The sequence below is a fragment of the Ailuropoda melanoleuca genome, chromosome 13 (assembly GCF_002007445.2).
Source record: "Ailuropoda melanoleuca isolate Jingjing chromosome 13, ASM200744v2, whole genome shotgun sequence".
In the NCBI taxonomy this organism is placed as follows: domain Eukaryota; kingdom Metazoa; phylum Chordata; class Mammalia; order Carnivora; family Ursidae; genus Ailuropoda; species Ailuropoda melanoleuca.
In genome coordinates, this window is record NC_048230.1 from 73,130,848 (window position 1) to 73,153,332 (window position 22,485).

Below are 22,485 nucleotides of genomic sequence, written 5' to 3' on the forward strand. Positions count from 1 at the left end.
CAAAGAAAACTGAAGACATCTCTTGTCTGCGAGTGGCAAAACTTAGTACCACAAAGATGTCAATTTGCCCACATGAATATACAAAGTCAGTGCAATCAAATCATAATTGTAAAAGGGTTTTTAATGAAAGCTGACAAAGTGATTCTAAAAATGCATCTGGGCCAAGGAGAGCCATAGCAGTTCTGAGCAACAAGATGAGGTGGGAAGTGTTGCCCAAAAGAGAGATGGAAACTTATTATAAGGCCGTTCTAATTAGGACAGAGCAGTTAAGAAAAAAAAAATTTTTTTTACATCAGCAAAACTCTCATTGATGCTAATATATGTTCTTCGGTGGAACTCTGATCAAGTCTTTCATTCACATAAAAAATGTGATTGTCCGTCTTCTTGCTATTTTGTTGTTAGAGTTCTTTAAATATTCTCTCGGGCATTGGCAAACTCTTTCTTAGAGGGCCGAGCAGTAAATGCTTTATACTTGTGGGCCATCGGGTCCAATCACTTCTTTCTGACATTCCAGCCTGAAAGAAACCACAGATTATAGACCTGATTAGCACAAACGGGGGACCGTCCCAGGTGAAAGTCCTTTGTTAGTTTTCACTCGGCAAATATTTTCTCCTAATCGGTAACCTTCCTTTTCTTTTTATTAACAGTATCTTTTTAAAAAAATTTTATTTATTTATTTGACACAGAGAGAGCACAAGCAGGGGAAGCAGCAGGCAGAAGGAAAGGGAGGAGCAGACTCCCTGCTGAGCAGGGAGCCCGATGTGGGGCTTAATCCCAGGACCCTGGGATCATGACCTGAGCCGAAGGCAGGTGCTTAACCATCTGAGCCCCCCAGGCATCCCTAACAGTATCTTTTGAAGAAGAAAAGTTTTAAAGTTTCATGAACTCAAATGGATCAATGCTTTCCTTTATAGATTGTGTTTCCCCTGTCTTATCTACAAAGTCTCTGCTAACCCAAGACCAAAAATATTTAGTTTTGAGGTTTTTTTCTCCATGGTTTCTTCTAGAATCTTTATCATTTCAGTTTTTTTAAAAGATTTTATTTTTTTATTTATTCAACAGAGATGGAGACAGCCAGCGAGAGAGGGAACACAAGCAGGGGGAGTGGGAGAGGAAGAAGCAGGCTCCTAGCGGAGGAGCCTGATGTGGGGCTCGATCCCATAACGTTGGGATCACGCCCTGAGCTGAAGGCAGACACTTAACCGCTGCACCACCCAGGCGTCCCTATCATCTCAGTTTTTAAATTTAGGTCTATGATCCATCTGATCATATTAATTTGTTCTTCGTATTTTTGTGTATGTTGTTCAGTAATATTGATATTAGGTAATATTATTTTAAGACAGTATTAAATTTTGTATATAAGGAATAGTCAAGATTCTTCTTTTTTTTAACATATGAGTATCTAATTGTTTCATGACCATTTGTTGAGAAGACGATCCTTTCCACATTGAACTGCTTTGGTACCTTTGTCAAAAATCACTTGGGCAAATACGTATTATGTATGGGTCTATTTCTTTTTCCATGCAAAGGCAAATGTTATTTTTAAAATATTTAAAATTTTTTATTATTAAAGTTGTCATACAGTGCTGTATTGGTTTTAAATGCACAACATAGTAATTTGAAAGTTCTATGCATTATGCAATGCTCACGACGACGGTAAGTGTAATCACCCTTCGTCACCATGCAACATTATTCCATACTGTTGACCGTAGTCCCCTGTGCTGTACTCTCATCCCCATGACTTATAAGGCAGGGAAGTTTTGACAGAGATAGAGAAGTAGCTCAATGGCAATAAGACCTCATAAAAAGAATCACACATTTATGGAATCATCTGCTATATGGCAAAGGCGGCTGTGCCAATCAGGGAGTCCCGGATAATTTATCCCAATGGGAGAAAAAAATATAAGATCCCTACCATTTATAACACATGCACAAACACACACAGACACACACACAGCTCAGAAGAATAAAGCTAGATCAAAGGTATAAATGGAAAGAGCAAAACTTCATCAAAAATTAAAAAGCTTTTTTTTTTATATTACAAAATCTCCCAAAGGATACTAAATCTGTTGCTGCGTGGACCACAGCAGAGGAGCTAAAGGGACGCTCCCATGTGAGCCCATGGAAACAGAGAGAAAAACGCTGGTTACAAAGCTGTATTACCCAAACAGCCGATAGGACTTTCATACCATCCTGAGAAGATTCCCTAAGTTGTAGCATATTCTTATAACAGACAGCTACAGAGTCGTGGAAAATTGATAAAATGGAGCTACGTACAGCAACATGAAGAAATCCCACAAACTATGTTGAGCATAAAAATAAAAGCTCCAGAATGCTGTATACATATAACAACATTTATATAAAATTTAAAACATGCAAAGTAATATTGCCTATTGCTTAAGGGCTTATAGTATGTGGTAAAATTATAAAATCAAATTTGAGAATTATAAACACCAAACTCAGAACAGTGTTTTTAAAAGAAACAGAAGATTATAATGGCAAAATGCAATATTTTGCAAAATTAGAATGGTAGGACCAAGGATTTTTAAAAATATATTTCTCATAAATTTCAGAACCAAAAAATGCTTTTTCCACATAGTGATTTCAAAATATGTAGGTGTCAAAATAAAATCATACTTGCAAAAGCTCTGTATAAAAATAAGATATGCTCATGCAAATTATGGAAGCAGGCCAAGTGTCCATCATAGATAAATGGATAAAGGATATATATGGATATATGGATAAAGGATATACAAATGGATATATATATATATATATATATATATACACACACACACACATCACCTCTTCTTTTTATATATATAATGGAATATTACTCTACCATAGAAAAGAATAAAATCTTCCCATTTGCAAAAACATGGATGGAACTAGAGGGTATAATGCTAAGTGAAATAAGCAGTGAGAGAAAGATAAATACCATCTTATTTCACTTATATGTGTAACTGAAGAGACACAACAAATGAACAAAGGAAATAAAAAAGAGTCAAACCAAGAAACAGACTCTTAACTATAGAGAACAAACTCTTGTTTACCCGAGGGGAGGTGGGTGGGGGGATAGGTGAACTAGGTGATGGGGACTAAGAGCACACCTGTCAGGATGGGCACTGAGGAATGTCTGGAATTGTTGAATCACTATATTGTGCACCTGAAACTAATATAACACTGTGTGCTCACTAACCGGAATTAACACTTAAAAAATGAAAGTAAAATGTGCCTGAAAATTAAGGGTCGTTCCTGATCAGGAGCAGAATGGAAACCTTGTTTCCTTGACCCACTTGATTCTCTTTTGGGCAGAGGCAGGGCCGGGTTGAAGCTCAGTGCATCAAGGTCCAGACATCCCCGGGTCCCTCCGACCAAAGTCCATCCTTGACTCAGCTCGGAAGCTCAGAGAGAAGGAACATCAGGGAGTGTGAGGAAAGGGAGCATGTTCAGGGTAGAAGTGGGGGCGGTAGCTTCTCCCCCCACGTGAGCCTCTTGGACAGGGCGGGAGGCAATGTATTACAAGGCATGCAGGTGCAGTCGGGAAAATCATTCATTCATCATTCATTCACTTATTCGGTGAGCATCTACTGTGTGGCAGGCGCTCTGCATGCCTGGAATCATGGTGCAGATCAGAAAAAAGATCCTTACTCACTACACCCCAGCCCCTCTATCTCAGTTCTGAATTCTCCCACCCCCATGTTCATCTTTGCCACAAGTTAGAGCCCCCCAGCCCCTCAATGGGCTCCATTAGTAGATTCTAGTAATGCTTTCCTTATTCATTCCAAAAGTAAGTCCTATGAAAACTGACATAAATAACCGCATATGGGGGCACTCTTTGGAGTTTGGAGCTCAAAGCTTTGACCTTCATCCCACCTCCACAGCTTGGACCCCCACCCAGGATTCCAAGAGACTGCATTTAAAAACCTTCAAGCCCCAGGGCACTGCAGGATGCATGAGAGCTGGAAGCCTCTGAGATCTCCAACAGACATTTAGAGAAAACAACCGTGTTCTCAACCTTTCCTTGTGGCTGTGTGAAATAGTGGGCTCACCAGGGACTCCTCTGGCCAGCCCAAGACGGTGACAGGACCTCTCTCTATGTACTAAGGCCTGCCCACAACTCACCTGTTACAGGTTCTGCTGCCTGCAGATGTAGGCGACTATGGAACTCATCACCAGCAGCACCTTGAAGCCCAGAAGGAAAGCCACAAAGATAAGGACAGGCATCCCTGTACCTATGAGCAGAAGGAGACAGCAAATGGGACTCTGTGAGTTTAAATACCTCACTCTACTCAGGAGACAAGGGTGACCCGTAACGCAGAGCAGTAGAGATGAGCTTACCTGAGCTTCCAATGGGCTTGTATATGCCGTGGGCTGCTGTGGGCAGTATGAGGTTGGCCTGGATGGGAGATTGTGCCTCATGCTGCACCTTACAGGTGAGGACCCGCTCAGACACCTGCCCTGACACATTCACCAAATGCAAGCTTTCCAAGGTGTAGGTTCCATCGCTATTCTGTTTGGATGTGAGTTCCTCGGCTCCCTTGAAGATATGACAGTTCTCTATCCAGGTGAGATGCACACTCTGTGGATAGAATCTCTGCACATGGCAGGTAATTGCCACTAAGTCCGAGGAGGGTGAAGACTGGGACACTGTCACTGTAGGGGGAACTGACACATTCCAGAGAAAGCAGAGAATGACTATAGGAAATCCACTGTGGGAGCCAGGGACCTCCTTGAAGATGGGTCATCTGCTCAGAACCCCCCCCCAGAGGAGGATCCAGGTATCAGTTAAAAGGTGCATGCATGAGTAAATGCACGGCTGAATGAGAGAGTGCACTGAGTGAGCGCATGCTTGATGCATGGGTGGGTGGAGGAATACATGGATGAAAGAACGATGGGATTGAAGAAATCCATCCAAATCTCTCCCTCTCTCTCTCTCTGTTTTTTTCCACTTTCACTACAAAAGATGCAAAGATAAACATTAAATTCTATTTAAGAACCTACAAGTCAGTTGCCTCATTCTATGACGTGATAATAATAAGATTTGAAGAGTCACAGACTCTACACAGTTAAGAGATATTACGTAGGAAGGAACTAGGGTTTGGAGAAGTTCAGTAACTTGCCCAAGGTCACAAGGGGCCCAGCTGGGAATATGCCAGACACAGCATGTTTTACAAACATCATGCTGGTCTGACACCCCAACTTTAAGGCTATATGCATTTGTGATCCCAGCTTCTGAAATTATGATCTAACAAGTTCTATAATCCTTTTCAACTGATTTTCAGCTGTGCAGTAGAATGTATTCATAATGAGGAAAATGTGGAAGATGTTAGATACTATAAAATGGTATGTATTTCAGTAGAAGTCATTGGACACACAGCATGGTACAGTCTAACCATAGAGAGATCCAGACTGTGGTCCCTGCACTAACACTGCAGTCAAATCCAAGAGCTTGTGTGAGTCACTTTCCCTCTGTCTCCAAAATTCTTTAGTCATGCAATTGTCCAAGGTCAGATCATGTCTCATGAGTCTAGTCAAGACGGATTTCACCCCTTGATCTTGGGTAGAGAGAATAACTCCTTAGGTGAAGACATAGAAGGAACAAAAGGCATCTGATCGACCCACGCAGCCCGACAGAATTCTGTCAGTGCTGCTTAATGTGTGGATAGCAAGGCAGGCCCACACCCCAGAAGGTCTCTATCTGTACTCAGCATTTCCCTTTTAGCACACAGGCAGGGATTATTCCCAAGCAAAGAGGGGGACCGTGAGAAGAGAGGACTCAAGCCTCCTAACTGGAGTGATGTCCAGTAAGGATAGGCCAGGGTAAGGTACCCCCAGGCAAGTGTTATGGGCCATAGGAGATGCCAAAGTCCACTCAAAGGAGGGAGAGGCTCAGATGCCCCTTCTAGCTGCCAGTGAGTTCTCCTGGCTGTGTGGTATCCAGGCAGTGCCAGGAGGACAGACACCCGGGCACAGCAGATGATTCTTGCTTCCACGCACGGAATGGTGGCGCATATGACGTCTCCTTGAATCTTCACAAAACCAAATGAGCAAAACATGGAAGCCTACTTGGTATCAGAAAACAACAACAGAAAGCCACTTAGAAGGAACTAGCACAAAACAGGCCCCAATTTCATAGACACTGTCATGGAAGCATTGGTTGAAATTTCATCTTGAAAAAATTTCAGCGATAAAACTAATTTTATTTCATTTATATTTTAATTAAATATAACATATAACCGCAACTATGCACCAACTCTTAGAAGGAACAAGTGTTGCGGGTGGAAGAAGATAGAATTAATTTTTCCCAAAACCTTACATGACAGTACCAACAGATGCTTATGGTGCCCACAGATTTCACACTCGTGGCAGCATCATTAAAATATAATGGAAAAATTATTTGAAAGCATTTGAATGTTCTATCAATTTTCACAGGGGCCTCTTTCAATCCAAGGGTCCTCTTTCGAAGTGCCCACGGACTCATGAGCACCGTGGATCTTTTTCTTCTTTTTCCATCTCGAAGCACTCAGAAGCTTCGCCTGTGATCCCAGCAGTTCCCCCCATCACTGGCATCAACTTCTTGAAATACAACTTTGGCCAGATCTCTGCTTTCCCTTTGCAATGGATGCAGATTCTGCATGGTGTGGTCTCTTGCTTGCCACACTTCAAGCAAGGCAACGCTGATCTAGAGCAGAGGGTTTCTGGGCTCCACACCACCTCCCCCAGCTGCCTGATTTCAGGGCAGCCGTGCTTGGAGGTCCCTCGTCCCTCCTGCAACTCCCACAACACCTTCCACATTTTCCTGCCTTGGGATTTCTCCATAATCATGAAATGCCACCCAGATCATGCGGGCACATCCCAACTCCCTAGTTCCTGAGAGGGTCCCAGCGGTGCTGAGCCTCAGGTGTCCACCGGGGCACCCATTCATCAACTCACCCTTTCTTGGGCGTCCTGCCTTCCCTGCCTGACGTCCACCATCCCTCATCTCAACCTCGGTGCCTCTGCAGATCATTTCCCACACGCCGGCACCCAGTCCAGCTTGAGGCTCTGCTCTCAGGGGAACCCAGATGAAGACACCCACAATGATGGGAAACCCAGCAGAGAAGTAGCCAGTGTTGGGGGGGGTTGAGTGGGGCTAATTTTATAAGTAATTAATTCATTTGTGAATATTTGCATTTTCTATGGTTTTTGCTTCTCTATACACTTGTCCCGACTCCAGGAAATTGTATAATAAATAGTTAGATAAGGAGGAGCCCCGGCATCGTCATTGTCCTGCTTAACACTCAAGGATAGGAGGCTAGGAGAGCCTAAGTAACTAAGCAGGTGATCCCGCAGATGGCAAAGAGCAGCTAGAAGCCCCAATCCATACAAAAGCTCTCTCACTCATCGGCTTTACCATCTGGGGCACACTTTACCTCTTTGAACCCCAGTTTCCGTGTGTAAATCACCAATGGGACGAAGAGTATAGGGCAGCGGCACACACTTAATAAGTCAACCCACACGTGCATGCTTTACTGTGTGCTACGCTCATGTGAGGTGTTAATATCAACATTTTTATTTGTGTCACATGATGTCTTTATTACCATGATAATAGCAAAAATGCTGAGGAAAATATTTTGCAAACTTTAAAGTCCTATACCCATTTAAGGAATTAATTTTCCTGCTGTGCAACCTTGGACCACTCGCTTGCCTTCTCTGGGTTTTAGCGTTGTCATACACAAGGAGAGGATTGCTAGAATTCCTTCCAGGCATGATGTGTATGACCTCACGGAATTTACAGACCTGTCAAGCATGGGTCCAGGCCAGGAAAATCAACCACAACAAAAAATCAGTTAAAAAAAAAAAAAGACTTTGACGTTCTCTTTGTATAAAATAATAATAAAAACAGGAAATTCCCGGAAGATACTGTTGTCCATTTTACAGATGAGGAAACTGAGTCCAGAGACGTGATGTGACTAGGACAAGTAAGAATGAATATAGCCGCCGGAGCACCTGCCCCTCTGAGCGGTTAGCACGAGCGAGGCCTGCCTCACGCACTTTACAGGTCTTAGGTCGCTGAATCCTTGCCACAACCGAGAGAGGGCGGTACTGTTCTCGGAGGAGGCAACTGAGGCAGAGACATGCACAGCCCACCTCTGCACGGACCCACCTGAGCGGGGAGAACGTCCTTACCACGGAGGTACTGGTCCAGGCCGATGGTCTTCTGGAACACCGGTGTGGACTTGTGATTGACGTGGCACTGGACAAAGGAGAGCACGTCGTCGGCCTGCAGCGGGACGAGCACTCTGCTGGTCACGTTGTACGTGTCTCCGCTGGCGTGGACGTGGGTCTGCCACGCGGGGAGCGCCAGGTTCTTCTTCAGCCAGGTCACAGTAACCTGACGTGAGGGGAATCCGGAGGACGTGTAGGTCAGCTGGATGCTGGCGCCGGGCTCCGATCGCTGGAGCGGGCCTTGCAAGGAGTAGGAGTGGGCGCTCCGGCCTGCAGGGAGAGAGCCCTCCCGTGAGAGGCACGGAGGTGCCCAGATGCCAGCGGCTCCAGGAGAAGCCCCATGGCTTCTTCCCCCCTAGGGTGTGAAGGTTAATTCTGATAGCAGTTGGAGTCAGAAGCCGACATCAGAGGCCAGGCAATGACAGCAGCGTGTCCGGGGCTGACTCCCACCCCACCTCCCTGCAAACACCCGAATCGCTGGTCTCCGCTGTCCAGCTCTGCTAACTCGCCAGGTTCTGGCTGCTGCCCTAGGAGCGGGGACTATTACTATGTCCATTTCACAGATGAAGACACTGAGGCCCAGACGGGCTAGGGAACCTGTCCACGCTCCACAGTCAGGGGCAGAGCTGGGGTTCATAGCCAGGCAGTCTGGCCCCAGGGTCTGTGTCTGCGGTCTCAGTTCAGGTCTGTTCTCCATCCCCAGAAAGGGAATTGCGCCTCCACGCTCAAAGCCCAGGTCATATAAAAAGCAGGTGGCAGAGAGAAGAGGTTAGGAGCACAGGCTTTGGGGTCACACTCAACTCGAGTTTGCATTCCTGGCCCCTCCACTGGCTGCGCCTGAGCAAGTTAGCTCTTGGAGACCCAACTTCCCCATCTGCACACTGGCAGGGTTCTTTACTTTCAGTTACTAAATTAAGTAGAGGAACTGGAGTAGAATGCGATCACTCCATAAATGATTTAACATCGTCCTATACTCACAATAACCATCTGAGAAATTATTAATTGTACTTCTAATGTTACAGAAAGAAAAGGCTCAGAGAGCGTTAGTGACTTGCCCACAGGCCTCACAGCAAATGGAACTCACGTTCCAAACCAAGGGTTGTGACTTCAGGTCAGGGGCTCTTTGTGTTACATCACGGCTGCCTTTACTTTTCTACAGCTGGTCCCTTAATGGTCATTTTAATATTTTGCTTCTTGCAGCCCGGCTTTGGGCTGGGCACCCCAGGGATTGCAAAGAGTCATGGCACAGCACGTTTTGTGCTCCCCATTGTTCGGTTGCCAAGCAGGGGTCAAGGAAAGGACACCCCGGCAGGTTCCAGGAGGCAGGTGCGGCAGTTGTCAGGGCAGAGATGAGGAACTGACCCCAGGACAGGCGGTGCTTTGTCTGAGGGCACAGATGGCTGGTGGCAGCCCTCAGATGGGACACCGGTCTGTTTAGCTCCAGAGTCCGGCCACCTCCAAACACAAGATCCAGAGTGCCTGCTTCAGAGGGGTGAGGACCCCATGCAGAGGTGAGGTGCAAGCAGAGGGAGCCCGGCAGCAGGAGGCCCCCGGGGGCCAAGTGCCACTGTGGGGACCGAACCATATGCACCGCGGAGCCATTCAGGGACAAGGAAATACCAGAAATAGAGCGTGTAAGATTGAGATCTGAGAGAGGACATGAGATCACACCAAGGTCTATATTCTCAGGCAGGAAGGGGGAGAAAAATACAAAAGAGCACAGTGAATTTGTGGACAGACCGTCCTGCCTTCCGACCCCAGCTCAGACCTCTGAGACCTCTGGCCCCTCTGCTACCTGTCCTGTCACATGTCAGCCAAGCCACGCGAGCACGCCTGGGACACGGTAAGAGCCCTGCAGGTGTCAGTCAAACGTCAAACAGAAGGGGGCCCGAAGGAAGATGAGACAGCGAGGAAAAAGCTCGGAGTGAGTCAGCGAAGAAGTGAGTCAGAAAGAAATCGTGACGCTCGCTTCGGAAGAGAAAAGACCGATTTGGAGTTTTCCACCCAGATCCGTGTATCCCACTGGGTGAACGTTTCTCTTATTTCTGCTGGACAACAGACAAAAACGACCCCAAGAAACTGAATGGTGAGTGGGATCATTCCCCGAGAATTCTTAGAGCAGGCAGATCCAGGCGGGATCTGTCCGAGGGAGACGCGATGCAGGGTCGAAGCCCCTGCGGGAGGACGTGCTGTTTCGCCAGCCACGCCAGCATCCACCCTTTGCGGGGAGCAGCGTGGGCCACGATCCTTGCGCGCAGACGCAGACGGCTAGCTGTCACCACCTCCTGGAGGGAGCTGTGTTTCCCCCCTTCATGGGGCTCCGGAGAGCGGTCAGTCCGCTCTGGGGTAGAAGGAGGAAGAGGAGGAGGGGGTTGGAGGAGAGAGAAACGACACAGAGAGACAGAGAACACTGAATAGTAGAGAGGAGAATCTTGCTGCAGCACCCACTCTGTTTCCCAGCTAAGGGAGTCAAGAATTCTGGCCTCTCTTTAAAATTGACTCCCAGAGGGGTGCCTGGGTGGCTCAGCTCAGGTCATGTTCCCAAGGCCCTGGGATGGAGTCTCGCATGGGGCTCCCTTTCAGTGGGGATCCTGCTTCTCCCTCTCCCTGTGCCCCTTTCCGGGCGTGTGTGTGCTCTCACTCTTGCTCACTCTCTCTCTCAAATACATAAAAATCTTTAAAAATAAAATAAAACTGACTCCCAGAAACTTCCAGCTGAACCAGTCTTGATTAAAAGCCTTCCTGGAAGAGTCTTAGTACCCAGCAGTCTGCAATCTCTGCCATTTCCTGCAGTCAAGTGTCAAGGCAGAGAGCTTCCTACTGGAGGAGCTTATGGAATTGGGAAAGGGAAGTTCTGCTCCTTCTTGGTGAGGGTGCAGGGGAGGGAGGGAACTTGGGGTGAATGGCTCAGAGTTTTATCACCAGCCCAGGGCATCCTCCCTTCCTTCACCTTCCTCCAATGCTGCCCCGAGTCCCTGACCTACTATTGCCTGCGCCCCAGGCGGATGGTTGGTGTGTTCGCGTCTGCCCCTCCCAGCCTGGAAGGGCCGGCGAGAGACCGCACCCACCTTTCCCCAACCTGGACCCCTGGGCCCGCAAGGTGATGTTGGCCTGGACTGGGGGCTGCTCATCCTGGACCACCCAGCAGGCAAACTCACTCCCCTCCAGCGTGGCCTCTGCCTGCCACGTGTGCTCCAGAGAGTAGGTCCCATCTGGGTTTCTCGAGACCTGCGGGGACTCCACCGTCTGGACCTTGTGTCTGTTCTCCATCCAGGTGAGACGTAGGTGGGAGGGGTAGAAGTGGCTCGCGTGGCAGGTGAGATTCACTCTCTGATGCACGTGGGTGTGCGTCCCAGAGGGCTTGGTGGTGATCTTCAGGGTGGGGCCAACTAGACAAACAGAAGCGTCTGTTGAAATTACCCCTGCTGCCGGCCCGCTCCTTCTCCCAGGAACCCGCCACAAGACCTCTCACTCTCTCATCCGTTACGTTTTTTTTCTAGAAATAATGTTTTCTTGTATCCTCAGTGTATGGCAAATAAGGTGAAATGTTAATGTTCATTAAATATGGGTAGGGGGTACCTAGGTGTCTAGTATATTAGTTTTTGTATGTTTGAAATATTTCATCTCATGAAATATAATTTTAAGAATGACTAAAATAGGATGCCCACAAGGACAGGGATTTAATTTTATTGCCGTATCCCAGCACCTACAACAGTGCCTGGCACACGGTAGATATTCATTACTGGCTGAACAAATAAGACATTTTTTTAATTTAAAAATGATAACAGTGATATTAATAGAGCAAGGATGTTTAGAATGGAAGGTTGGGGCCAGATCATAAGATAATAGCAAGGTAATAACGATGATAAATGGAAGGTTGGAGTCAAACATTCATAAACAACGTCCTGGGGGCCAGGCACTGTTCTAGGGGCTTTATAAGGAATAACTCATTTAATCCTCACCTCACCCTACAAGGTGGTTTTACTTTTATTCCCGTTCTAAGAGGGGACTGAGGCACAAAGAGGTTCAGTAAGTCAGCCAAGATCACACACGTGCAGTGGTACGGCTAGGATTCAGCCTATGTGGTCGGCCTCTGAAACCTGTGCCGTTACTGGCTATGCTGTGTGGTCAGCTACGGCAATGGGGGGTTCCAGGCTCCCTGTTGGGAACTGGGGCTCTGGGCAGAAGAATCTGGAAGCCAGCGCTGCTGGGGAAATGGTATCCCCCTCTTCCACCTACAGCCCACCCACCTTGGAGCACTTGGGAGAGGTTCATGGTCTTCCGCAGGGGTTCTTCCAGCGTCCTGTGGGTGACTTCGCAGGTGATCCCCAGTAAGATATCTTGGCGGGCCAGTGTCACCCACACCTTACTGGTGACGAAATAGTTGCCTTTGTCGTTAGTCACCAGGTGCTGAGCCGAGGCTGGATGCTCGTCTCTGCCCTTCATCCAGGTGACATTGAAGTCCCAGGAGCTGAAGGGGCCAGCAGTACAGTTGAAAGGCACCGGATTCCCGGGGGTTGTCCTCTGAGATGGGCCCGTCAGAGAGATGAAGGGCTTTCCAGCTGGGGAAGAGAGCTAGTGACCACACAGAACAGGACGCGTCCCACGCTCAACAGCCTGTGAGGGCTGCCTGTGGCACGTCCGGCCTTGGGGGCTTGCTATGCGCTGTGTCTGGTTCTGGCCTTAGAGAGCATTAAAAACACATGGTAAGGAAACAAGCTAATACATCGTTAAAACTGGGGCTCACTTCAGGGAAACTGGCAGTCCAGAGGTAAAAAATGCCAGAAGGCTTATTCTAGAAGAGAATGGAGAAGGCTTCCTGAGGAGGTGACATTTTGAGCTGAACCTGAGGGATGGGTAGGAGTCAGCCATGAGAAAGAGCAAGGAATGAACATTCTAGAAAGTGAGAATAGCAGGTGAGAATACCTTAGGAGGACGAGCTTGGTGGGCTTGAGAGGCTGAGAGATCCGTAGGACTCTGAAGAGCCTGTGGGACAGGGTGATGCCCCTGACCCCTCTGAGTGTGATGGGAGGCCACTGGAGGCCCCTGGAGATTGTGGACACAAGGGCAGGTGGCCTCATGGGCGTCATTTAGAAGGAAACTGGTTGCCGTGTGGGGGATGGAAAGGAGGGTGACAGGATGGGAGCCAGGACACCAGCAAAGAGGTGGTGTTCTAGGCCTGCCTGGCCCAGGATGGTGAGCGACTGGGGGACTGGAGACCCGTGTGGCAGATACAGCCAGCAGGACTCGGTGACAGGCTGAAAGCGTGTGGGGGACACAGTGCCTTATGGGGAAATGTCTCCCAGGCTTTTTTCTCGGGCGTCTGGGTGGATGGTTCTGGTTTTAGGGGAGATGCATGGTGAGGACTCAAGGTTTCCCTCTCGGACATCAGTGTGAAGTCGAGAGCCACCGTGGACAGGGACAGTTGGCCCTCCTAATCAGATCCGTCCGACCACCTCTCACTGGGCATCTACCCTCTGCTTGTTCGCCTCCAGGGATGGGGAGCTCTCTCCATCTGAGGCAGCGTTGCCCACCGTCTTCTAGCCCAGCATCTCTGTCCTAGAGTCATCCCAGGACAACTGCAGGACTAGACTCCCCTCCCCCTCAGATCACTCTGAACACGCAAGACATTGATCAGAAGTCTTAGAGAACGAAGTGGCACGTCCACAAAGCAGAAAAATGACCCTCGGAAGGTGAAGGAATTCACCCCAGAAGAGGAGACAGAAAGAGAAGGTTAGTGACTTGCACAAGGTCACCCAGACTGTCGGGGGCTGACGAAGGCTGTTAAGCAGATCTGTCTGCCTGAGAGTCCTGCACTCTTCCCGTGGTACCAGAGATGCTGTCACGCAGGGGTCCTCTCCCTCTGTCTCTCCGGCCCTCATGCCCTCTCTGACCTGGATCTGCTAGCTTCTTAGACTGGAGTCGACATCCGGAGACTGGGTGGGAGGTAGGCTCCTTCTCACTCCCTGTCCTTCCCCAGTTTCTCGCCCTCCTGTCCTCCTGACCCCCCATCACTTTCATTTCCCCACAAGGTCCACAGTGAGGAAGGGACACAAACTAGCTCCCTGGCAGGTGGGCAGAGGGCTCAGTGAGGTCCTCTGGGACCCAGAACCCTGCAACACAAGGCAGTGGGGTTTAGTAATCCCGGAGAGCCTCTCTGCCGGCTCTGAGGGTGTCTCTGGGCAGCACCCACGACTTACCTGTGAGTCCCAGCAGAAGGATGGGCAGAAGCGAGCCCAGGGCCTGGCCACGTGGAGCAACCATGGTGAGGAGGCTCAGTGTCCCTGGTCTGTGCTGGGCACCAACCCCGGACAAGGCTCCGCATGAGCCCGGGAGCCACTGCTGGGTCTCCTGACGGCCGAGGGCGGGCCACACGCTTCCTGGACACACGCCCACCCGGGACCTGGAGTGGTGGCTTGAGCCACAGGGAGAGAAGTGGTCCCTGTGGCCCAGGCCTCCTTCCAAACCCCAAGCCCTCAGGCCTGGGGTCTGTGGCTGGGGGCATGTCTGCTGCCTGTAGCCTAGGTGCTGACTATCCCTGAGCCCCACGACGGGGCCGTGGGAAGGGGCTGGGCTCCGCGCTGAGCCTGGAGCCACAGAGCTAGGTGATGTGCTGAGCCTGCTACTGTCACAGGCAGCCTGCTCGGGCCCAGGCCGCGGTGGCTCGAAGTTAGGCGATGTGCTGAGCCTGCTACTGTCACGGGCAGCCTGCTCGGGCCCAGGCCGCGGTGGCTCNAGAGCTAGGTGATGTGCTGAGCCTGCTACTGTCACAGGCAGCCTGCTCGGGCCCAGGCCGCGGTGGCTCGAGCTAGGTGATGTGCTGAGCCTGCTACTGTCACGGGCAGCCTGCTCGGGCCCAGGCCGCGGTGGCTCCTGGGTCTACAGAATTGGTTGGATGTGGCCCAGGAAGGGCTGGCGAAGTGAGCTGGGACATACATGAGCAAATAAAACCAAGAAGGGGCACAGACTTGGATACCCAGCCCCTGCCCGCCGCTTCCCTAGGCTGGCACAGTGTGGCTCGGCTTCTCCTGGTGCCCAGCCGGAACTGTCTAGTAGGCTCCAGGCCAGGGGAAGCCCAATGTTAAACACAGCTACCAATGCCCTGGCCTCTCCCCCTGGTCGCTCCGCATCCCCTTACTCTACTAGACTTGGCTTCCCGCTGGCTACCCCCAACGTGTATCCCTATTCGCTCTTGATCCCTTTCCCCCACGAAGAATGATGGGCCGTGAGGATTGCTGTCTTTCATTCATTGCTCTGACCACCACCTCGCCCTGTGCTGGGCACATAGTAGGTCCTCAGTAACAGTGAATGGGACCAGGTATGTTCTCAGGGCTAATAAAAGGCACAAAGTCTGGCTGGGCTCCAGCCATCCCTCCTCTCCCCTGCTCTCTGTTCACCCACCCACCTGAGGATGGAGCTGTTAGCCTGGGGACACTGCTTTGGAATCTCTCCCCTTGTCACCTCAGCCAAGCCGGGCACCCCCCAAAAAATACCTCCTAGGGATAGGGGTGCCTGCGGGAGGAGGAAGTAGGTTCTTCCCCCTCCAGGTTTCTCCTGAGGTAGACAGTGGACTTGCTGCACTAGCAGGAGAAAAAGGAACTGAAAAGAGATAGGGTGGCGGAGGTGCGGTCTGGACTTCCCCCACGAGGAGTAGCTGGGGGCCCGGTGCTCCGAGAGCCTCCAGGAAGGAGGATGGCGAAGCTTTGAGCATCCTGTCACCAGCCCACTTGAGAGGGCCCCAGAAGCAAGAGGCCGCAGCATGGACTCTGAGGGCAGAGCTGGATCAGACCGTGGGCACCCCTCCACCACACACACACACACACGCGCGCGCGCACACACATGCACGCCCACACACATATGCACGCACACATGCACACCCACACGTGCATCTACGCACATACACACATGCACACCCACACACGCATGCACGCCCATACACGTGTGCATGCCCATACACGTGCCCGCACACACACGTGCACGCACACACACGTGCACGCACACTCACGCACATGCACACCCACATACATGCACACACACAACGCACACCCACATGTGTGCACGCACACATGTGCATGCTCTCACACATGTGCACGCCCACAGGGCCCTCCAAAGGACTCACACCTGGGACCCGATTCAGGGACGCTGGGAGGAGGAACAGAAGAACCACTTTGCCTCCACCCCTTCCAGATCTCGCAGCAGAGACTTGGGGGCGGTGCAGGCCGTGGTGAGGGAAGGAGTGATGTTGGCCTGACGCTGGATGTGATGTTGGCATCTGGAAATGGCTTTGGTGGGGCTGCGCTTTAAACAGGGCCTGACACGGAAGAGCTTTTTCATAAAAGTTTGATAAAGTGATTCATCCGTAGTCATCCGTTTGTTCAACTATCCTAGAGCATCTTTTGGCAAGTGCCCAGAAACGTGGGCTCGTGCCGAAGAGACAGAGAGGCAGGCAGAAGAAATGTGACAGAAGCAGGCTGGAAGCAGGGCTCAGGGATCAACAAAACCAGTGGGGGCCGGGCCCCTGCCAGATTCAGCCAGCTCCATGAAATGCTTGCTCCCGTCACAGGACCTTGGTCAAACCCGAGCCCCAGTTTCCTAATATATAGCAAGACGCTAGTGATATCTACCTGTGACTGCACCGTGTGCATGTAATGTCTAAAGTCCTGAGCATAAAATAAAAGCTAAATAAATGTGAGTTTCCGTCCTAAAAAACGTGAGCCCGTCCGGATACTTCTCAGGCTTCTCCCACCTGTTAACTCCTTCCACTCACCTTTCTGCTCTTAGCTCAGGTCTCTCTGTAGAAATACAGTGGGGCCACAGGGGGTTTTAGATGTCTAGTATCCATGTGGGAAAAGTAAAAAGAATGATGAAATTAATTTTAACTAATATATTTTAACCTAACATCTGAAATCGTATCATTTCAGTAAGGAAATGCTATAAAAAGACTGATGTTTTACGTGACTTTTTCCTTTAGTCTTTGAAAGTTTCAATGAAGTGAAATGTAGTCCTACCAAAACAATAAAATAGTGTTTAATAAAATATATGTATTTTTACACTGCTTCGCTTTTTAAACATAAATTTCAATTAATTAAAATTAAATGCAATTAAAAATTCAGTTCCTCCACCAACAGCACTTTTTTCACGGAACTAGAGCAAATACGAAAATTTGCATAGAATCACAAAAGACCCTAGATAGCGGAAGCAATCTTGAGAAAGAAGAACACAGCTGGAGGTATCACAATCCCAGATTTTGAAATATACTACAAAGCTCTCGTAATCAACACAGTATGGTACTGGCACAAAAACAGACACATCGGTCAATAGGACAGAATAGAGAATCCAGAAATAAACCCACCCTTAAATGGCCAATTAATCTACAACAAAGGAGGCAAGAACATACAATGGGAAAAAGACAGTCTTTTCAATAAATGGTGCTGGGAAAACTGGACAGCTACATGCAAAAGAATGAAACTGGACCGCTTTCTCATACCATGTCCCCCAAAAACTCAAAATGGATTAAAGAGCTAAATGTGAGACCTGAAATCACAAAACTCCTTAAAGAAAACATAGGCAGTAATGTCTCGGACATTGTCCTTAATAACGTTTTTCTAGAAATGTTTCTGGAGGCAAGGGAAACAGAAGCAAAAATAAACTCTTGGGGCTACATCAAAATAAAAAGGTTTTGCATGGAAAAGAACCATCAACAAAATGACGAGGCAGCCTATGGAATGGGAGAAGATATTTGCAAATGATATATCCAATAAGGGGTTAATATCCAAAACATATGAATAAGTTCTACAACTTAACAGCAAAACACTCCCCAACAATCCGATTTAAAAATGGGCAGAGGACCTGGATAAACATTTTTCCAAAGAAGACATCCAGATGGCCAACAGACACATTGAAAAGATGTTCAACATCACGCACCATCCGAGAAATGCAGATCAAAACCACAATGAGAGATCACTTCACACCTGTCAGAACGGCTAAAATCAAAAAGATAAGAAACAATGAGTGTTAGTGAGGATGGGGAGGAAAAGGAAGCCTTGGGCACTGGTGGTGGGAACGCAAACTGGTGCAGCCCGTGTGGAAAACAGTATGGAGGTTCCTCAAAAAGTGAAAAATAGAACCACCCTAAGATCCAGTCCTTCCATTACTGAGCATTTACCCAAAGAAAATAAAAACACTAATTTGAAAAGATATATGCGCTCCTGTATTATTGCATTATTTACAGCAGCCAAGATATGGAAATGACCTAAGTACCCATCCGCAATGAGTAAAGAAGATGTAATACACGTACACAGTGGGATATTCTTCAGCCGTAACGGAGAATGAGATCATTTGCAAGAACATGGATGGAGCTGGAGAGCATAATGCTAAGTGAAATAAGTCTGAAAGAGAAAGAGAAATACCATATGATCTCCCTCACATGTGGAATTTAAGAAACAAGGCAAATGAACAAACTAAGAAGAAAAAAAAGAGACAAACAAAACCCTAGACTGTTGAATACAGAAAGTAAACTGATGGTCATCAGAGTGGAGGTGGGTGGGGGGATGGGTGAGACAGGTGATGGGGATTAAGAGGACCCTTATCATGATGGGCACTGAGTCATGTATGGAATCGCTGAATCACTATATCGTACACCCAAAACTAATATAACACTGTATGTTTACTTCAATTTTAAAATAAATGTGTGTGTATATATATCATGTATTAATATAATTAATATTGTATTACTAGTATATAATAATATAATTAATATTAGTATAATACGTATTATATATTTATATATATATATATACTTAATTCACTTCCTTTATGGCACTGGCCACATTTCAGGTGCTTGGTAGCCACATGGAGCTGGTGGTTGCCATTTTGGATAGTACCGTCTTGGGTGAGACATTCATTCTTCAGGAAAGCTATCCCTACCCTGATACCACCCCCCCCATAGGTTTGGGTACTTCTCTGGCATAGCATTTATCACAGTTGTCATTTATTTTCAATTTGCAATTAGTTGCATAATTTCCTTTATGAGACTGTAAACTCTGTGAGGGCAGCGACCATGTTTTTGTTGACCCCTGTGAATACGTTCCAGGGGGCATAGTAGGTGCTCAATGAATGTTTGTTGGTTGGATGGATGGATGCTTAGATAAACAAACAAACAAGAGAGGATGTGTGCTCTGGGGGTAAGGAGAAGGAGGGGGCACTACTGAGAAAGCAGAGAAGGCTTCCTGGAGGAAGTGACTTTGTCTTCAAGGGCCCTGCTCTGCTCTAAGGCGTCAGTCACACCATCTGCAAGAGAGGAGGGGACTGGCAACACCAGCCTGGGGCTGTAGGGGGTGGGTGGCCATGGGCAGCCTGCCTTGTGAAGCTGGAGGGCTTGAGGAAAGAGGAAGATTGGGGTGGTCTGAGGAGTGCCAAGGTAACCACAGGGCTCACCCAGGCTGGGCCTCGTGCCCACTGGGCGACGCTGGGTTTCCTGTGTGAATCCACGCCAGTCTTCTTCCTGATTCTGGCAGCAGCAGGAAGTGAATCTCAAACAGTTGGCAAGCACAATGTCTTACGGGTGGAGGGACCCGAGAGAATTCCTCATGAGTGCGGACCCCAGCCCTGGCCCAACGGGCTGAGGAACCAGAGAGACATAGAGCTCCCAGCTCCTCAGAAAAGGGGCCACGATGTTCCCTGAAATCCAGCCCCTTCCTGCAAGGATCCATGACCATCCCCCCACCTCTTCTTAGATGAGGCTTAGACTCAGCTTAGACAAGCCGTTCCTGCCACCAACTGCTCCTCCAAAGATGTGTGTCTCCCCAAGATGGGGACCCACGTCCTTGAGGGCAGGGCCCATCGTCCTCTTGCTCCTGTGTGAGTCCTCAGTGCCTAGCCCAGTGCCTGACACAAAACAGCCTCCCGACACGTTCGCTACGTGAATCCGTGTCATCGGGAGTTTGCTCATTCCTACAACAGCTCTTTACTGAGCGCCGGTTATGTGCCGGGTAGCAGCAAGTCACCAAGCAAGTGAGCAGAGAGCAAGACAGGTCCCCAACCCCTGGGAAGCTCTGTTCTAGAGGGGAGCCTGAGAAACAAAGGAACAAACATACCCATACTGCATAACCCCAGGGAGGGTTAACTGCTATGAAGGACCGCATGGGGAGACCTGGGGTGGGGGCCGGGGAGGCACGTGAGCTGAGACCGAATGAAGGGAAGCCACGGGCCATCTTTGGGAAGAGTGCTGTAGAGAAGGACTCAGCCTGCAGGGTGGGTGCAAGCTGGGTGCAGCCGGACCACAGCAGGGTCACCGCGAGGAGCAGGGGGAGGGGAGCAGACGGTCATGGGGGAACCCACAGGGCCTCATCTTGTGGCCTGTGGTAAGGAGGTTGCATTGTGATCTGTGCACACCGCATCAGTAGGCCTGAGGGCCGGGGGGCTCGACAGGATCTGATTTGTAAATTAAAAACCCAGGTGGCTGGGAGCGGGGAGGTAGGAGGGCCCGGGAGGGGAGGGTGGGTCGGTGGCTGCGTGGGGGGTGGAAGGAGGGAAAGCAAGAGGCCACTGCAGCTGTGGCGTCCGGAGCTTGGGGGAGAGGCAGGGATAGGTGGGGAGTGGGGAGGAGGCATTTGCAAAGTGTCTGTATGTGAAAGGTTTCCATATCGCAGGGGGTAGGGGCAACTGGAAAGAATGGAGAGGAGAGAGAGGGGGAGGGTCCCAGGGCTGGGGTTGTGATCTGGCTCTGCCACCAGTTGCAGGGTGACTCTCTGGGCCTCAGTTTCCACAACTGAACACGGAGGGGTTTGGGTCAGGTGACCTCTAAGGACCCTCTCGCTGACTATTCCTGAGCAGGGTTCGTTTCCCCCCGGAGTGTGGGGTCCGGCACAGTCCAGGCCTCCCTCGCACCATGTCTGCGGAGCCTGCTTCCCCAGGCAAAGGGCAAGGTCAGCATCATGGGCGTGAGACCCCTGCAGCCGTGTAGGGCCCACGCCGGGACAGACTCACACTTGTGTCCCGCTCTGCCATCACCGTCTTGAAACACTTCATGATTTTTTTTTAAAGATTTTATTTATTTATTTGACAGAGAGACAGCCAGCGAGAGAGGGAACACAAGCAGGGGGAGTGGGAGAGGAAGAAGCAGGCTCCTAGCGGAGGAGCCTGATGTGGGGCTCGATCCCAGAACGCGGGGATCACGCCCTGAGCCGAAGGCAGACGCTTAACCGCTGTGCCACCCAGGCGCCCCTTCACTTCATGATTTTTGAACAAGAGCCCTGCATTCTCAGTTTGCACCAGGCCCTGTTCATTATGGGGCCGTTGCGGCCGCCCGCCCTTGGCCTCCTCGGTGAGCGGAGGGGAACCGCCCCAGAGATGGCAGGCACCCTGCAGCAGGGTGACAGCAGGGAGGGGAGGAGGCCCCTCGGGTCGCTGCGCACCAGGACCGAGGACCCTGGGTGGGCCTGTCTGTGGCGCCTGGGTCCCTGCGATCCCCCGCACCTCCCCACACCTCCGGACTCTCTGATATCCCCACAGTCCCCACAACTTCCCTGTTCCAGGACTGGAGACTTTGACCACTTGGATGGATTGACTCCCGTGACCCCACTCCCATAAATCAGAAGAAAATAAAAGCAAATAACAGGAGATGACAGGTGAAGATCAAGGCCCAAAGAGTGGCTTTGATGATGGGCTTGTGGGCTCCATGCACTTGGGGGGGGGGCACATGTGTGGGAGCAGGAGGAAGAAAGTGAAGCCGGGGGAGATGAAGCGACTCGTTTGATAGACCCCGCGGCCGCACAGAGCCAACGGGATAGTTCCAGGGAGGTGGTTTTCACCTTCAGAGAAAGAAGGGCTTTCTAACAATGAACGCTCTCCAATAGTGAAACCACTTACCTTCTGAGAGGGAACTTCCCCTCACCAGGGGTGTGCAAGCCACTCTTGTCACGGGACAGGACACGTGTCACAGATGCTGAAGAAAGGTTCTGGCTGAACAGTGGGGCTAGGGAAGTGGTTTTTTTTTTTTTTTCTTCAAACCACGGACCACAATGCGATCGTGGGGGCATAAAATCAGTGGAATGGACCTGAAGCGGTATTTTTTTTTTTAAGAATAGAATAGATAGGAGACGAGACAAGAGAAGAGAAATGTCTGGGTTTATCCCACACAGTAAGGAAAAATGCTCTTTCTTTTTTTTTTTTTTTTTTTTTTTTAATTTTTTAAAAAAAAAAAAAAAAAAAAAAAAAAAAAAAAAAAAAAAAAAAAAAAAAAAAAAAAAAAAAAAAAAAAAAAAAAAAACAAAA

General features: G+C 49.3%; 1 protein-coding gene across 1 annotated transcript; it reads right to left on the reverse strand.

The window, feature by feature from the left end:
* Positions 1-233: 233 nt before the first annotated feature.
* Positions 234-9,479, reverse strand: LOC117795747 (signal-regulatory protein beta-1-like). Its single transcript, XM_034641599.1, has 5 exons — positions 9,464-9,479; positions 8,173-8,481; positions 4,342-4,668; positions 4,126-4,235; positions 234-515 (listed from the first exon to the last, which is right to left on the reverse strand). Exons 1-4 carry the CDS (start codon positions 9,477-9,479, stop codon positions 4,129-4,131), a joined length of 759 nt encoding a protein of 252 aa, XP_034497490.1. The 3' UTR covers positions 234-515; positions 4,126-4,128.
* Between the last annotated feature and the right edge of the window lie 13,006 nt (positions 9,480-22,485).

Coding starts and splice junctions, on each gene's coding strand:
- LOC117795747 (XM_034641599.1), bottom strand. Junction 4,669..8,172: donor CCTGGACCAGTACCTCCGTG/GTAAGGACGTTC, acceptor GGAATGTGTCAG/TTCCCCCTACAGTGACAGTG. Junction 4,236..4,341: donor CAAGCCCATTGGAAGCTCAG/GTAAGCTCATCT, acceptor TTCTGCTCATAG/GTACAGGGATGCCTGTCCTT.